We start from the raw sequence: 19222 nt of genomic DNA, 5'->3' as shown, positions 1-19222 counted from the left end.
TTTGATTTCTGAAGGATCATGTGACACTGAAGACTGGAGTAATGATGCAGAAAATTCAGCTGCGCATCACAGAAATAAATTACAGTTTAACACATATTCACATAGAAAACAGCGTTTTTAAATAGTAAAAATATTTCACAATTTTACTGTTTTTGCTGTACTTTGGATAAACAAATGCAGGCTTCTTTAAAACACATTAAAATCTTACTGTTCAAAAACTTTTGACTGGTAGTGTACAAACACCACATTTTACAGTTTAATTCCTCTTATATTCTTAAGATTTGTTCATATGTCATTCACACGGATTTATACAACATTTGACTCTTAAAAACATGGTGAAAATGTGTTTGTTTTCTGTCTGTTGACAGTATTTTCTGATTATGGAGCGGTGAAAAGACAAATCCACACATCAAAACACATCAAAGCTGATGTAAAGTGTTTACATTTTAACACAGATTCACACAGAAAGCAGTTATTTTAAATAGTGAAAATATTTCACATTACTGCTACTGCTGTATTTTAGATCAAATAAATGCAGGCTTGGTGAGCAGAAGAGACTTCTTTAAAAATATTACAAATCTTACTGTTCCAAAACGTTTGAGTGGTGGTGTATTATTTTCAGACATAATGTCTTGAATATGTAGAACCTTTCTCTGGTGTAAAACATGTTAATTTAACTAGTAGTTATGTTTGTGTATTCGGTAAATTGTGTAAATGTAGGACAGAAGTTTGCGGTGACTTTTATTTTGATGCGCGAGCGTTCACTTCCGGTGGCTGAGGCGAGTGTTTACTAGAGACGAGCGGCGGTTGTTTTGAAGAACATGAATAACGAATCCGATTCGGATCTCGACGAAAGAATCGAAATATTGAAGCAGAAATACTTACAGAGGAAGAATCAGGTGAGTTTACTCGCCCAGTGTTGTGTTGGATGTTTTGTGTTTATCAGAACTGACTGACGATCCGAAAACCAGCGTTTTATTCTGACGAAGGGAATCAAAATTGTGTTCTTACAGGTCTAGTTTTTATTTTGTGTTATGGAGAAATATATAATTCTAGTTTGATTTTTATTGTCTTATTAAAATTAAAGGTTTTTCCAGAGGGTGTGTTGGATTTGTCTTTTTATGACTCCATAATCAGAAAATACTGTCAACAGACAGAAAACAAACACATTTTCATCATGTTTTTAAGAGTCAAATGTTGTATAAATCCGTGTGAATGAAATATGAATAAATCTTAAGAATATAAGAGGAATTAAACTGTAAAATGTGGTGTTTGTACACTACCAGTCAAAAGTTTTTGAACAGTAAGATTTTAATGTGTTTTAAAGAAGCCTGCACTTGTTTATCCAAAGTACAGCAAAAACAGTAAAATTCTGAAATATTTTTACTATTTAAAAACGCTGTTTAGTATGTGAATATGTGTTAAAATGTAATTTATTTCTGTGATGCGCAGCTGAATTTTCAGCATCATTACTAAATGAATAAAATGACCCCAAAATGTTTGAATGGTAGTGTAATAAGCAGACAAAATGGTTATGTTAGATTAAAAATAGGTTTTGTTATATTAAAATAAGAAACAGTTATTTATATTGTAATAACTAATAACACTGTTATTTTTACTGTGTTTTTGTTCAAATAAAAGCAGCCTGGGAGCAGCAGAGACTTGATCAAAAATCCTGTAAAATTATAAAATATTACAAAAATACATTAAAATGATTAAATATTATTGCAGTTTAAAATAACTGTGAATATGTGTTAAACTGTAATTTATTTCTGTGATGCGCAGCTGAATTTTCAGCATCATTACTCCAGTCTTCAGTGTCACATGATCCTTCAGAAATCATTCTAATATGCTGATTTGCTGCTCAACAAACATTTTTGATTATTAGCAAATTTTTTCAGGATTCTTTTATGAATAGAATAACTCTAATATTTCTGCAGGTTCCAGATGCGTCGGCTGATGATGGAGGTGGAGGTGAGTATAATGATGGACGTTCGCACAGATCACACGTGTCGAATCCCTCATCAGTGACGTGTTTCATGTGTGACGCTGCAGGACGCACGAGAGACTATCAAACGGCCCTTAGAGACATCTACAGGACGCTTTCAGACCGTCCACGAAGGTCAGATATCATCTGCTATATTTAACGTTATTAATATTGCATTGAATTCACTGCTGTCTTTGTTCCAGTAGACCTGACAGCGCTGAAGACGAGCCGAGTGACGAAGATGATTCTCCTGACGAAACGAACGTGTTCTGCACAGAGACAGGTCACACGGCACAGAGAGTCAGACTCAGATCAGACGGAGCGCAGAGAGTCGTCTCACACTGATTTATGCTCGTTTGTGCCTCTCCAGATGTGACTTTACCATCCAATCTGGCCCGATCGTCCAGTTCCTCGGTGTTGAACGGCAGAGGGAAGGACGACGCGGATGAAAGCCGGAGCGGCGCAGCAGCAGTGCATGTGTATCAGGAGATGCTGCACATTTATGAGAAACTGCAGGTGAGACATTCAGCTCTACAGGAGGAAACTGTGTGAAATGACATAAGTGTGTCAAACTAAAACTATAAAAGATATTTTTTGTTGCTTAAGGCAAGAGACTGCAGGTAAATAGGGTAGAAAAATAAATCGTTATCACCTCACCCAGTTGTTTGATTACAATTATAATTGCATACAAGTTTTCTAAAATGTTAGGTTTACATGCAAGTGATGCATTATTTAATGCAATATGCTCTAATTTGCATACATTTCTAATAAGTATACAAAAAGTCAATTTTAAAATTCTCGTTTCATTTTTTTGACCTTTTAGAGTCAAATGTTTTTACAGAGGGAATTTTTGGTATCTTATTTTTGTCCATAATTCAGAAAATACTTAGAACAGACAGAAAACAATATATTTTCACAGTTTTTGGGGAATAAAATGTTGCATATAATTAAGCAAATTACATATGGCTTTAAAAATCTGTATTGTAATTAAAATATCTTGACACAAAAGTATTAGTTTCTTTCAAAAAATGAAAGAATAAAAATGTACTGACCCCAGACTTTTGAACAGTAGTGTGAATTGTTAGAAAACATTTCTATTTTAAATAAATTCTGTTCTTTTTAACCTTTTATTGATCAAAGAATCCTGAAAAAAGAATCACAGGTTCCAAAAAAATATTTGTTTCCAACATTGATAATTCTAATAATAAATCAGCATATTAGAATGATTTCTGAAGGATCATGTGACAATTAAGACTGGAGTAACAGCTGATGAAAATTCAGCTTTGCATCACAGGAATAAATTATATTTTAAAGTATGTTAAAATAAAAACTATTATTTTATATAATAATAACATTTTGCAATTTTACAGTTTTTTTCTGTATTTTTTATCAAATATATGCAGCCTTGATGAGCAGAAGAGACTTCTTTAAAAAACATTAAAAGTCGTACTGATCTCAAACGTTTGAGCGGACGTGTAGATGAAAACTATCACTTAATAATCAGCCTGTAGTTGTCATATCAGTGTTATTTGGTTGTGTGTTTGTGATTGTGTGTGTGATGTGTCAGGCGGAGCGTGTCAGTCAGCAGGCGTGGGCGGCGGAGCTGTGTGAGCGAGAGCGTGATCTGCAGCAGAGAGAGAATGCCTTCCTGCAGCAGCAGCGCAGCGTTCACAGACTCAGAGGAGCCCAGCAGGAAGTGCTGACTCGCGTCCAGAGCCTGCAGCAGGTCTGCGTCACCTCTCAGACGACCCTCATTCACTCACACCACCATCTGACACATTCTCTACGGTGTGCAGTACACAAACAGTCAAACACTGCATCATTCTGCTGGTTTTAGTCTGTTGATGTGCTTAAAAATGTTTTTAATCATGTTAATACAAATTACAATTTTACAGTTTGGAGGAAAAATGAGTCTTGATTATCTTCTATTTTAAATTTTAGTAACTCATATATGCAACCATGGACCACACATCCACTCATAAGTATCACAGGTATATTTGTAGACAATAATACATTGCATGGGTCAAACCGTTATGCCAAAAAATCATTAGGATATTAAGTAAAGATTATGTTCCGTGAAGATATTTTGTGAATTTACTACCATAAATATGTCAAACATTAATTTTTGATTAGTAATATGCATTGCTTAGAACTTCATTTGGACAACTTTTAAGGTGATTTTCTCAATATTTAGATTTTTTTGCACCCTCAGATTACAGATTTTCTAATAGTTGTATCTCAGACAAATATTGTCCTATCCCAACAAACCATACGTCGGTGGAAGGATTATTTATTCAGTTTTCAGATGATTTCAAAATATTGACCCCTGTTACTGGTTTTGTGGTCCAGGGTCAAATATGGTTATGAAAATTGACAAAGAAGTTGACATGGCATTAAAAAACAACAAGCACATTGAATTATTAAGCAAATAAACTGACTGAATGAAATGATGAATCCATCCCAAATATAATTGTTTTTTTCCTGCAGCAATATCAGCAAGAGAAAAGTGAGCTGGAAGCGGCTCTGAAGCAGAAAACTAAAGAGAATAAGAGGATGAAGGCCAGTTTTGACTCCATTAAGGAATTAAATGATTCTATGAAGAAACAGGTCAGACATCTGTCATCAATCATGCGTTAAAAAAACATGATGTATGCGCTAGCAGTCAAAAGTTTCTGAACAGTAAGATATTTAATGTTTTTTTTTTTTTTTTTTTATTTCTCTCCTGCTCACTAAGCCTGCATTTATTTGATCCAAAATGAAGCAGTAATATAAACTATTTTTACGATTTAAAACAACTGTTTTCAATTTGAATATATTTTAAAATGTAATTTATTCCGTGATTTAAAAGCTGAATTTTCAGCATCATTACTCCAGTCTTCAGTGTCACATGATCCTTCAGAAATCATTCTAATATGCTGATTTGCTGCCTAACAAACATTTATGATTATTATTATTAATAGTCATAAATTATACTAAAGTCAGTATAATTTTTGTTTAGAGATTAATACTTTTATTTAGCAAGGATGCCTTAAAATGATCAAAAGTGATGGTAAAGACATTTTATAATGTTACAAAAGATTTCTATTTCAGATAAATGCTGCTCTTGTGAACTTTCTATTCATCAAAGAAACCTGAAAATATTCTTGTCATCTGTTTTCAACAACAACAACAACAACAACAACAATACTACTACTACTACTACTAATAACGATAATGATAATAATAATAATAATGTTAGTAATAATGTTTTTTTGAGCAGCAAATTTAGAATGATTCCTGAATAATCACATGACTGGAGTAATGATGCTAAAAATTCAGATTTGATCACAGGAATAAATTACATTTTAAAATATATTCAAATAGAAAGCAGGTTTTTAAATAGTAAAACTATTTCACATTTTTTACAAAATTTTTTACAATTTTTTTCTGTATTTTGGATCAAGTAAATGCAGGCTTGGTGAGCGGAAGAGACTTCTTTAAAAAACATTAACAATCTCACTGTTCAAAAACTTTTGACTGGTAGTGTAAATATTTTAAAATTAAAATTAAAAATATGCATAATTACTTTTACTCCATTTAATTCCATTAAATAATGTATTGTTTGTGAAATAATCATGGGGTAATGTCTGTTTATAAAATGCAGTGAATGAAAGGTGTTTCATGTCATTTGATTGTTTTCTCTTTTCTTTTGGATTTTGATGAACCATAAACACTAAAACTATCTGATAAACAACCCTTAATAATGAGCTGTTTCTCATCTCGTCGTGTTTTATTTCACGTCCTGTGGTGTAAATCTGGACTCGTGTCTGTCGTCACACTGTATATACTGTATATACGTTTACTCTCAGCGTTGTTGATGTTACAGCGAGGCTGTCCACTGTCGTCTGAGCTGCACGTGTGTTTGATTCTGTCTGTGATGATGAGTAACCACAGTTCGTTTGTGCAGCTTAATGAGGTCAGCGAGCAGAACAGGAAGTTGGAATGTCAGTCGCGGAAAGTTCAAGCTCGACTGGAGAACCTGCAGGTACGAGACCAGTGTATTTCTAATACATTCACTATTGATGATGTTTTAATGTTTTACATTTTAATGATCTTGATTTAGAAGTCTCTTCTGCTCATTAAAGCTGCATTTATTTGATCAGAAATACATTAAAACATTGAAATATTTTTACAATTTAAAACAGCTGTTTTCTACGTGAATATCTGTTAAACTGAAATTTATTTTGGTGATCAAAGCGGAGTTTTTAGCATCATTACTCCAGTCTTCAGTGTCACATTATATATTCATAGATGAAATATATATATATATATAACCATTCAAAAATTTATACATTAACATTTATTTTTACTTAATTATTTTTACTCCATTTATTTATTTATTCCATATAATAATCATTCTGTGGAAACTGTCATGCATTTTATTTTTCAGGATTCATTGTTAATGTCAATTGTCAATGTTAATGTACCAATTATATATTTTAATTATTTAATTATAATATATATATATTTTTTTTTTTAAAACATATATGTAGGTGTTTCATGACATTTGATAATTTTCTTATTTTCTTTTTTCATTTGGGTTTTCATAAAGCTGTGATAAATTACCATTCAAAAATTGTATTATTTTTTTTAATCATCAAGGACACATTAAATTGTTCACAATTGTCAATAAAGGCATTTATATTGTTTCAAAATATTTCCATTTCAAATAAATGCTGCTCTTTTGAACTTTGTTCATCTGTGAATCCTAAAGTGTATGCCAGTTTCCACAAAAATATTGTGCAGCACAACTGTTTTCAACATTGCTAATAATCATAAATGTTTGTTGAGCAGCAAATCAGTATATTAGAATGATTTGTGAAGGATCATGTGACACTGAAGACTGGAGTAATGATGCTGAAAATTCAGCTGCGCATCACAGAAATAAATTACAGTTTAACAGATATTCACATAGAAAACAGCTGTTTTAATTTCTAAAAATATTTAACATTTTTTACAGTGTTTTTGATCAAATAAATGTTTTGTGAACAGAATAGACTTCTTTTAAAATCATTTTAAAAATCATAACAAATCCAAACAGTAGTGTATTTAGAAATCTCTCTTCTGTTTGTTGAAGCTTTTAGCTCGTGTGTAACCAAGGCGTTGAGTTCAAAATAAAGCTGATGTGTGTTTGTTTTCGCACAGAGAAAGTACGAGTCCTTCACGACACACAGGAGCCGAGAAACGTCTGTTCCTAAAGCGTCCGATCCCAAACCCTGCAAACCAGAGAGACCTCAGTCAAATAAAGCAGCAGGCAAGGTAAGTCGAGCGCAAACACAGCGTGTCTGTTCAGCGTTTGTTGTAACGAGCGAGTGTTAATGAAGCTGTTTACACAGCGGAGCTGCAGTCGTCGCAATCAGCAGCGCCTTCCTGCCACCTGTGATTGCAGCGCTCAATCAGAGGAGTTCTGTTCATCAGAAAGCATGCTGGGAGCTGTAATGAGGACTAATGGAGCTGCTGTGCTGTGTGTGTTTGTCATCAGGCCGTCGCACACGGGCCGTCGCTGAAGCTGCTGGCGCTGCTGCTGGATTGGCTGGTGGACGGTCAGCTGATGGAGGTCAGAGACGGGACGAACCTCAGCGTCCCGCGGCCTTCACCGCACGAGAGATGCGCCAGGGTTTGTCAGATGCGTTTTCTTACGGACCGTTGACAGAGTTTATGAAAATGCATTCAGATCACATTTCAGTCGGTTTTGGACAAAAATGAAGGCTGTTTTTAAAAACATTGATTTCTTGACATCGCAACATTATTTTCATGCTAATTCAACTCATTTCCTCACAAGACTGTGATGTGGAAACACCTCGCTCTCATTACTGTAAGGAGTCCAGATGTTTCACTTGTGTTTGTTTTGTTTTACGACTAATGAGAATCAGCGCTGATTCATTAAACTCATTAGATTAACGGCTGTAGTCGGACACGTTTCAGAGTGATATAATGTACGGCGGGCTTCATTTTGCTCATTGGGATTTGATTGCTAGAGTTATTTTTTACAGCCACACATAAGCAGAAAAAAAGCGCTATGAATGATTCTGAAAACAAATATTTTTTTTCTTTAAAACAAAGTTAATTTTGAATTCATGGGTTTCGCATGGGTTTTTAAATCATTATAAAATATAGATTTTATTTTTTTTGTGACATTTTATTGCTGCTGGTTCTGGTTAAAGCTGCACAACTGGCAAAAAAATTAAAATAAAATAAATAATAAAAATACAAATAAATAATAAAAATTATATAAATTATGTATATATTATTTATATGTATTTTAGTGGTTTATTTTTATGATTTATTTACACTTCAAGAATTGCTTAAAAAGTGTTAAATTGTGTTTCACTAGTTACAGTGATGGCTTCAGTAATTATAACGAAGGCATCAGAATGAATATTTTTAAACTCAGCTCACACCAGAGTTTTTTTTTTTTTTTTATGAGTATTTTTTTAATGAACCAAAACAACTGTTTATATAAATATAATGCTTACATATCATAAATAAAAATGATACAAAAAAACAGATAAACAATTAGAAATGAAAGAAACTGACAGCTGTTGCAGCAATCTGATTCAAACAATAAAGGAAATACAGTAGATAGAAATAAATAAAACTACATTTAAGGTGTATTTACACTGTATTCGGTTATGAATGATTCTGAAAACAAACATTTTTTCTTAAAAAAAATAATAGTTAATTCTGAGTTTGTGGGGTTTGCAGCATGCTTTTAAACCGTTAGAAAAATTAGATTTTTTTTTGTGACATTTCATTGTTTGTTAGAGCTGCACAATTAAAAAAAGAAAATAATAAATAAATACATTAAAAAAATTAAATAATAAATAAATAATAATAAATATATAATTTTTACTTATTTACTTTTTAATAATTATTTGTATTTATGTTTATTTACTTTAAAAGGGTTAAATTGTGTTTCGCTAGTTATAGCAATGGCGTCAGTAATTATAATGATGGCATCAAAATGAAATGTTTTGGATTTTTTTTTTTTTTTTTTTTTTAGTATTTTTGTTTTTATGAAGCCCTTTTTTTTAACAAAACAACTGTTTACATAATGGTTATATATTATAAAAATGAAAACAAAAATACAGGTCAGCAATTAGGAATATAAAAAGTGTTAAAATTAGCTTCCAATTCAAACATTAAAGGAAAGACAATAGACGGAAATAAAACAAAATTTATTTTCACTTTTCACCTCCTGCAAAATAATTTGTGTTTTTGATGTGCATTCTATTAAATTGAAAATAAATGAGTCGTAGTTGTGCAGGTGTTGAATGGAGGGCCGATGGCGGATGGTAAAGCAGCTCACTGTGTTTGGAAACAGAGGTGTGATGATGATTGTGTTGTCAGGTTCTGCCTATGCTGGTGGAGCAGCTTCATGGAGCGGCTGCTGCTTCCTCTGCTGTGACAGAGTCGTCATCATCGTCTGTTCTGCTGCTGTCTGTGCTGCGCTGCATCTACTGCTGCCTCCTGCGTCTGGAGCGCAGCTCACAGGTACAAACATCAACACCTGACACAGCCACTGATCGTTTTGGACTCCAACGTGATTGATTTTTTTTTTTTTTCTTACAATACAGACTTTTTTTTTTGCCTTTTTTTTTCTCAGAAATCAGAGTTTACATCATCCTGCAATTGAGGTTTTTTTTGTTTCAGTTACTTTTTTTCGAAATCTCATTTCTCACTTTTTTTCCTTGAGTTTCTGACTTTATTTCTCACAATTCTGGCTAAATTCTGTAAAAAAAAAAAAAAAGATTTTTTATTAGAAAGATTTTTTATTTTCCAAACAATCTTCCTTAAGCTTTTCAGAGGTTTTGCAGCAAACATTGACACATTTCTCTAAATGTGCTGTTTTAATGTCCTCCAGCACGCCGTCCTGACCTCCACGCTGAGGAGGCTGGGCGAGGAGGTGTCTCGAGGGTCATCTCCGCTCTTCAAGAGCTCCTGTCTCCACACGCGCTTCCTCTGCAGCCTCATCATCATCAAGACCATCAGTCAAGGTCCGTCCACACACCTGTGTGATTTTGTCCCGAAATCAGTCAAGAAATGCACAGGAAAATAATGATTGTGCAGTGCCTGTGATATCTGTGGCTGTCCTTTATGTGGAGTTAATGCTCGTCACATTGTGCTTCATTTAGTATGAACTGATATTTCTAAGTGTGATGAATTGTGGAACAATTTTTGTGTTTATGGAATTTTTATAAATCATTGGTACTAACATTTTAGAAACTAACACTAATGATCATGACGCACGTCTTTATAGACGAGGCCTCTGGTCACGTTCATGTTTTGCACTTTGTCATGATTTCACAGCTTGAGCAGCAGGTGGCGCTGTTGTTGTTGTTGTTGTTGTTGTTGTTATGATCAGCGGCGTCTCGCTCTCTTCCTGAGAATCTGCAGTTCATCACATCCTTCATTTGCTTCGCATTTAGAAGCTTAAAAGGCCACAAATATTCAGTTCCCCATTAATGCGTTGTTTATTTCTGACGGCGGCTCCCAAAGTCAATGAATAAAATTAAAGTTCTGTAGTCAGTATAAATTGTTTGAGCTCCATTCAGGACTAAAATATCTCATTAGCATCTGTCTGATCTCTGTAGTAGGTCACCCAAAAATGAAAGTTAGCTACAAATGTGCTCACCCTCAGTTCATCCAAGATTAGGATGAGTTTGTTTGTTCATCAGATTTGTATAAATGTTTCATTACATCACTCAACAATGGATGTGAATGGGTGCCGTCAGAATGAGAGTCCAAACAGCTGATTAAAAACATCACAATAATCCACAAGTAATCCACAGCACTCCAGTCCATCAGTTCACATCTTGAGAAGACAAAAGATGAAACAAATCCATCAAGATGTTTTTAACTAAAATGCATTGAGTATATAACATCCATAATAACACTTTCTCCAGTGAAAATCTCCTTACATCAAAATCCAGCCACAGATTTGTTTAGAGCTGTTTTGGCTTGTAAACAGTGTTTGATCTGTGCAGATTTCTCTCCTGATTCAGGCCAGACCATTTTTTCACTGGAGGAAGCGTTATCATGCATTATTGCTATTTTGAATTAGCATTTATTTTTATATTTTCATCTTTTTTCAATTTTAATCATTTTCTAATGTGCTTTTGTCATTTTTATTTAAGAGATCTATTTATCTTATTTTTTTATGTCCGTTTTAGTTTTGGTAATTTGCTTTAATTTAAACTTATTTACTTCAGTTAGTTGGCAAGACAGCATTTCTAATTTTATTTTTTATTTTTTAGTTTAAAAAAACATTTTTAGAAATTCAAGTATAATATTCTTGTGTTCTTTTATTAATATGTATATTATTTATTTCATAATATTGCTTTATTTTTTATCAATTTATTTCAAGTTGTTTAAATACATTTGTTAAATAATGTATATTTAAATACAAAAAATAATAAATGAATAAGTTAATTAGGAAAATTGTAACCTATTTGAATGTCTGTTAATATTTGTAAGTCAAATTTTGTTTTAATCAATTTTTTTTCATTTTATTAAATCATTTATGCGATTTTCAATTTAAACATTTTTTTAAATTTCAATTTTCTGCCAAATTTAGTTTTAGACAGTGATGGAATGACACATTTACACAAATCTGATGAAGAAACAAACTCGTCCAAATCTTGTATGACCTGAGGATTTTCAGTATTGATCTGTTCTGAATGTGATCTGGAGTGTCGGTGAACCGTCGAAGGCTCCAGATGTTTGTGACGGAGCAGCTGGTTTCTCGTGAGTGTGTTTGAGTGTGTAAACACTCCGTTTCTGGTCTCTCTAACACTCACAAGGCTTTTAGCGGTTATTTGTTGTGCTGTGAATGAAGCTGAGCAGATCTGACGTGACACTGAGATCAACACACACTCGTTGAGCGCTCGTAAACACACGTTATTTGTTTCTTTATGGGAACTGCAGCTCTTTTAATGTGTTCTAATGTTAATGAGTGACTCTCAGCTGGTTTTACTTTTTGCTTCAGGACATCGAGCGTTAACGGGTGACCAGAACACTTTGTCATACTGAAGTCATGAAAGATTTGTGAAAAGTTCACATATGCGTGATTATACCAGTGTCTCTTCTTCTTGTTCTTCCTGACCCGTAGTGGACGTTCTGGCTCAGGCTGTGGACGTCGTGTCCGGTGCGGTTCGGACCGATCAAGGGCAGGCGCTGTTCCTGGAGTACCGGGCTCTGCCGGCGGTTCTGGCTCTGCTGAGATCTGGCAGTCCTGGACTTCTGGCTCCGTCTGTGGACGTCCTGCTGCAGATGAGCTCACAATCACGTGAGAAACTCTGTTTTTAATGAGTGATGTGGTGTGACTAACACTAAACAGACATGCAAATATGACCCTGTCCAAATATGTAAAACACAGCTATATATTGTCATATTGTTAAATTCTTAAAAATGTAAAAATTCATAAAAAATATTAATTAATAATAATAATTGTGTGTAAAATATTACTGGAAAATATTTAGTTTATATTTCATTACATCTTTGCCATTTTTACCTACTCACTATAGTAATGTTAGATGTATTTTTTAAAATATATTTTTATCGGTTCATTTATTTTAACCATATTTATTTAAATCATGTTTTATTTTAATCAATTTTTTTTGCTTTTATTTGTTTGTTTTTTAAATCAAATGCGTCAGTTTGTTCCTTTTTAAGATCGAATTTTATTAATTTTCTATTTATTTTAAATATATTGTTAAATATTTGTATTGCATTATTTGTTTAAAAAAAAAAAAAAAAAAAAAAAAATATATATATATATATATATATATAATATTGTATTATATTATATTTATTTTAATTATTTTATTTTACTCTAGGTATTTTATCATTTTATTTATTTTTTAAATCACATTTATTAGTTTAAATTACAATTTGTATTTAATTTTTTTGTTTCGATTTATATTAATTTATTACTTATTTAAATAAACTTATTGCTTTATTTTATCAATTTATTTAAAAAATACATTTTATTAATACATTTGTTAAATAATCTCTATTTAAATGTCTGTTTAAATAGAAAAATAATAAATGAATTAGTTAATTAGGAAAATTGTAATCTATTTAAATGTCTTTATTTTTGGAAGTCAAATTATATTGTATTATCATTCATGTAATTTCTCAGTTTAATATAAAAGGCTTGTATTGTATTATTTGTTTTTAAAATGTATTTATTTTTTATTTAAATTATTGAATTTATTTTAATTCTGTATTTATTGAAATATATTTATTTTATTTATTTTTTCATTCAGATTTATTAGTTTAAATCATTATTTTTAAGTTTATTACATTATTATTAATAATTATTCATTAATTTGTTTCAGTCAGTATATTAATTTATTACTTGAATTAATTAAATAAAATTATATTGTTTTAATTTTATCAATTGTATGTAATATTCAAATTTATTTATGTAATTTTCAATTTAATATAAAATATGTGTTGTATTATTTGTTTTTGAAATGTATTTATTATTTATTTAAATTATTAAATTTATTTTTATGTATGTATGTATTTTAATATATTAGCATTCTATTTATTTATTTAAATTACATTTATTCGTTTAAATCACATTTTTTATTTTAATTTATTTGTTTCAATCGTTATATTAATTTATTACTTATTTAAATAAAATTAAATAGCTTTATTCTTATCCGTTTATTTCAAGAATAATTTTTTAAAATAAACTTGGTAAAAATTTTTGGCAATTTCTGTTATTTTCATTTACTGTCAAATTTAGTTAGTTTAAACCTATTTTCATTTATTTTTATAGTTCTTTAACCTTTCCATGGACCTCATTATGGACTCCAGACCCAGTTTGAAACAGTTCAGACAGTTTATTTAATTCAGTCACGGCCTTTGCGTTTTAATAATGGGTTTAATTAAATCCCCATCACGGGGTAATGGTGCTGCACAGGTACGGTGTGTGTTTTGGATGTAGTATTTGGTCTGGGAGTTGCGAGTCGTTAAAGCGAGCGCGTTAACGAGGCGGGCGGGAATGTGTCGTTCTCTCATTTCTCGTCCGGTGACGCTGAGCAGACGTGAGCTCGAGCCGGACGGCCAATTAGCAGCTTTACAGCGGAGCGAGTGTGGGAACGTGTGACGGCTGGAGCGCCGGGTCGCGTCTGAAGGTCGTCTGCCGTAACGCGCTCCATGTGTCCGTGAGCGGCTCCTAAATCGGCTCCATCGCAGTCAAACGCTTTAACAGACGCCCTTCAACTTCCCTGAGATCAGACTCCCATCAGACAGACAGACACACACGGCAGCAAGATGAATGTCCTTCTCTCAGAAGCTGCTTTGAAACCGTATATACTGTGAAAACTGAAGTTCAGTCGTATAATGCTCAGCATGTAGTGTGGAGCTGCTTTCTTAAAGGGAAAGTCCACCCAAAAACCATCATTTTGTCATCTTTTACTCTCCATCATATCATTCAAACCTCGTTTGAAACTTTCTTCTGAAAGAATATCAGTCTGATCTCTGTTTTAATCTGTTTATTTCAGTCAAATTGATTATTGAATCACTTATTTAAATACTGTTGTATTCATGTTTGTTTATTTATTTTAATCAAATGTATTTATTTGTGTTAAATATTTTTATTTACATTTTTATTTTTGTTTCTGTTTGGATTATTTTTGCAACTTTTAAATTTTTTATTTTTTTTATTGTATTTATTTATTTGTTTTAACAAGCATTTTTACATTGTCAGCATCAACTAATCATTTTTTTTATGTTTAGATGATATTTACAGTCTTTTAAATTATTGGCACGGGTCATTTATTTAATTTTTTTCCTAACAAGATTATGCTTTTTTTTTTTTTTTTTTCTCAACATCAGCTAATACTTTTTTTGTCCTATATTTGGCATTTTTTTAATGATCAGCATCAGGTCTTTTTTTTTTTCTTTGGGTGATATTTGCAGTCTTTTAAATCATTGGCACAGGTTATTTATTTATTAATTTATTTTCTGACACAATTAGGCCTTTTTTATTTTTTTCAACATCAGCTTTTATTTTTTTTAGGACAATATTAGGCATTTTTTAAATTTTCAGCATCAGCTAATAATTTTTTGGCCTATATTTGGCTTTTTTAATTAACAGCATCAGCAAATTTTCCCCCTGTTTGGATGATATTTGCAATCTTAAATTATTGGCACGGTTTATTTATTTATTTATTTTTGGACAAGATTAGGCCTTTTTTTATGCTTTATTATACTTTTTTTTTGGCCTATATTTTTTTTTCTTTGGGTGATATTTGCAATCTTTTAAATTATTGGCACAGATTATTTATTTTTCTGAACAATATTAGGCATTTTTTAATTTTCAGTGTCAGCTAATAATTTTTTTTGGCCTATATTTTGCATTTTTAATGATCAACATCAGCTAATCATTTTTTTTCTGATGGGCAGATATTTGGCATTTTTAATTATTGGCATTAACTAATATTTTTTTCTGTTTGGACGATATTTGTTAATTTTATAATTATTTGCACTAATTATTTTATGTATTTTTTTACTTTTTGAACAATATTTAGCATTTTAAATTTTCTTGCATAAGTTTTGTTATTTATTTAAATTGTATTTATTGTAATTAAACAATAAATCAGATGTATACATTTATTTTTTATTTAAAATAAAATAAAATAAAAGTATTTATTTTTATCAATTTATTCTCAAACACATTTAAATCTATTATTAAATTGTATTTATGTTTCAATATTTTAATCAAGTCAGTTAATTTTTATTTAAATCAAATTTGTTTTTATTATTTTTTATTAATTCATTTATATTAATCAAATGGGTGTTTTATTATTCATTTTAATGTAATATTTGTATAATATAACTATATATATATATATATATATATATATATATATATGTAACTATGTATTTAAAAAAATCATATTTATATTAATATGGAAATATATTAATATGGAAACACAAATTAATATTAGAATGAATTACAAATTATTTTAGAATTAATATTAATATTAATATTCTTGTTTTATTGTATATGTTTTTTTTTTACTTGACAAAAAAAGAATATATAAATGAAATCAGTCAGTCGGACTCTTTTAGTAAGTGAATGTGCTGTAGAAATGCTGCAGCTGCTCGATCTTCTGGATATTATCAACATTGTTTTCATGGAAGGCCGTTTGTGTCCCAGCGCTGGATGTTCGTGTTTCTCAAGACTGGAGCGCAGGAAGGAAAAGTGTTTTTGCTGAAAGCAGATGTAATGCTGACAGTATGAGGTCTGATGTTGAAATAATCATGTGTTTTCTGCTCATCCAGATCTGAAGCAGAGTTTCACGCTAACGATTTAAAGCCCCAAAAGTAAGACTAACGCTCGTCTGTCCTGCAGGGACGCTGTCGTCTTTTCTGGACGAGTGCAGCACTGAAGATTTCTTCCGCTGCGCCTCGCTGTTCCTCCGTCATCCTCGTGTGGAGCCGCCGCTGCTGGAGAAGATGCTCATGCTGCTGCAGAAACTCTCCAGCGTCCGGTCAGTCGCTCACACTTCACACTTCATCCACAAACACTCATTCACTGGAGATTCATGTCACGGATCAGTTGCAGGTCGCGTGTGCGTGTGTGTGCATGTGTGTGTGTGTGTGTGTGTGTTGTTCATATGTTCAGCTGTGGTGCAGATCCACTGATTCTCCGTAGTGGTGAAGCGATATATCGGCTGGTATTTGGCATTTTTAGTTAATGGCATCAGTTATTTATTTATTTTGGATTATGATTGCAGCTTTAAATTACTGGCCCTGTTAGGGTTATTTTTTTTTTTGACAATATTCAGCATTTTTACATTTTCAGCATCAGCTAATTTTTTGGCCTATATTTGACATTTTTAATTATTGACATTAGCTAATAATTTGTTTCTGTTTGGGTGATCTTTGTTAATTTTGTAGTTATTGGCAGTGGTGATTTTATTTATTTGTTTCGGTATCAGCTAATTTATTTATTTTTTGGCCAGCATTTGGCATTGTTTTGATTATCAGCACTGGCTAAAAAAAATTAAAAATTGTTGTTTGTTTTTACAATATTTGCCTTTTTTATTATCAGCACTAGCTAATATTTTTCTCCTGTTTGACTGATATTTGGCATTTTTTAATTCTTGGTTTCAGCTAATATGATTTTTTTTTTGTTTGGATGATATTTGTACTTTTTTCAATTATTGCACTGGTTAATTATTTTATTTATTTTTTTCTATATTTGTACAATATTCAGCATTTTTAAACTTTCAGCACTAGCTAATAATTTTTTTTTTTTTTTTTTTTTTTTTTTGCCGATATTTGGCTTTTTTTTTTTTTTTTTTTTTATTATCAGCACTGTCTAATTTTCTTTTCAGTTTGACTGATATTTGCCATTTTTCAATTATTGGCATCAGCTTCTGTTTTCTGTTTGGATGATATTTGTATTTTTTTTTTAAGTATTGGTACTGGTTATTATTTATTTATTTATTTTTTGGACAATATTCAGCCTTTTTTGTAATTTTTGGCATCAGCTAATCATTTTTTTGGCCAATATTTGGCATTTTTTTAATTATCAGCACTGGCTGATTTTTTTTTTTTTTCTATTTGGACCATATATATATATATGTATATGTATATGTATATATATATATATATATATATATATATATATATATATATATATATATATATATATAGATATATATAAATATAAATTATTATTATTTTTTTAATTATAATAATCTGCAATTTTTTTTTGATTACATCTGCATTGGCTGATATGTTGGAAACAGAGCTTTTATTTTGATATCATTAAGAGGAGCAGCGTCTGAGTGCACACATTTCTCCTCCATCTTCAATAGTTTACTGTCTCTGTCTGCTACTCAGCGAAATAAATGATTACACCGACCTTTTAAACAAAGTTAGTAAACAGTAAACGAAAGAGTGTTATAGTGTTTGCTTTGCAACTGAGATGAAGTAGTTTGTCCTGAAGCTCGCCTAATTGCTACACATTACAAAACGATGTGCTTTTGTCTTCACAAAAAGAACGCTTACTTTAGGGCGTAGTATGTGTAGGTGAATTGTGACGCAGCATCACTGTCTGTGTGTGTTTGTTTGCAGGAAGAACAAGCGTCTGTTTGAGGCGTCGTCGCTGCATTTGCTGCTGCAGGAGATGCACAGGACCAGCGACCGCAGTCAGACCTTCATCAGCATGAACCTCAGCTCCATCCTGCTCAATCTGGGCATGCTCACACGCTCATGACACACACTTAACACACATAACACGCTAAACACTTCATTATAGATGTGCCTTGATGCTTTCTGTGTCTAATCATTCACTCACACGCAGCAGTGCAGTTTTATTTATTTTTTTGTATAAACTGAAATAATGAATTTATATACATGTTTTATACTGTATACAACCACTTAATAAATTTTGATAATAATAAATTAAATTGCCTCTAATTAAGAATGATGTGCCTGGTTTTGTATAATTATACATTTTAGAAAACATTTAGGCATGAATTGCATGTAACATTTGTATTTTATTTTTATATTATTTTATTTTAATTTTTATGTTGAATTATTTTGTTGTTTGGAAAATATTTGTAATTTTTAATTATTGTCACTTTTGGCACTTTTACTGTTTTTTGTTTGTTTGTTTTTTACTTTCTGCATCAGCTTTTAACTTTTTGCATCAGCTAATAAATGTTTTGGCTGATATTTGGCATTTTGAATTATCTGCATCAGCTAATTTATTTATTTTTTTTAAATTATTGGCACTGTTTTTTTTTTGTTGTTTTTTTTTTTTGGACAAACGTCAGCATTTATTAATTTTCTGCATCAGCTAATATTTTTTTGGGCTCATATTTGGTATGTTTAATTATCGGCATCAGCTATTTTTTATTTTTAAATTTTTTTTTTAATTATTGGCAATGTTTTTTGTTTTGTTTTTTTTCATTCAGCACTACTTAATTTCCGCAGTCAGCTAATAATTTTTTTGGCTGATATTTAGCATTGTTAATTATTGGCATCAGCTATTATTATTATTATTTTTTTTTTTACTGTTTGACTTGGTACTTGGTATTTTTTAAATTATTGGCATCAGCTATATATATATATATATATATATAAAATATTATTAATATTATTATTATTTATTATTTTTTTTAATTATTGGCATTTGTTTGGACAATATTCAGCATATTT

General features: G+C 31.2%; 1 protein-coding gene across 2 annotated transcripts; it reads left to right on the top strand.

Moving 5' to 3' along the window:
• The first annotated feature begins 772 nt into the window (after nucleotides 1-772).
• LOC127170514 (coiled-coil domain-containing protein 138-like) lies at nucleotides 773-18491 on the top strand. Of its 2 annotated transcripts, none has more exons than XM_051118520.1 (15): nucleotides 773-899; nucleotides 1941-1974; nucleotides 2056-2122; nucleotides 2194-2270; nucleotides 2358-2503; nucleotides 3555-3713; nucleotides 4475-4594; nucleotides 5934-6011; nucleotides 7172-7285; nucleotides 7509-7643; nucleotides 9377-9520; nucleotides 9891-10023; nucleotides 12138-12314; nucleotides 16401-16539; nucleotides 18134-18491. In XM_051118520.1, the coding sequence occupies exons 1-15, from the start codon at nucleotides 822-824 to the stop codon at nucleotides 18273-18275; spliced, it is 1743 nt and encodes a 580-aa protein (XP_050974477.1). In that variant the 5' UTR covers nucleotides 773-821; the 3' UTR covers nucleotides 18276-18491. The 2 variants fall into 2 exon arrangements, with proteins under 2 accessions (XP_050974477.1, XP_050974476.1); XM_051118519.1 differs by having other exon boundaries at nucleotides 2191-2270.
• The last annotated feature ends 731 nt before the right edge of the window (nucleotides 18492-19222 follow it).

This window comes from Labeo rohita, chromosome 9 (genome assembly GCF_022985175.1).
Source record: "Labeo rohita strain BAU-BD-2019 chromosome 9, IGBB_LRoh.1.0, whole genome shotgun sequence".
Lineage (NCBI taxonomy): Eukaryota > Metazoa > Chordata > Actinopteri > Cypriniformes > Cyprinidae > Labeo > Labeo rohita.
This window is presented reverse-complemented; position numbering and strand designations above follow the sequence as displayed.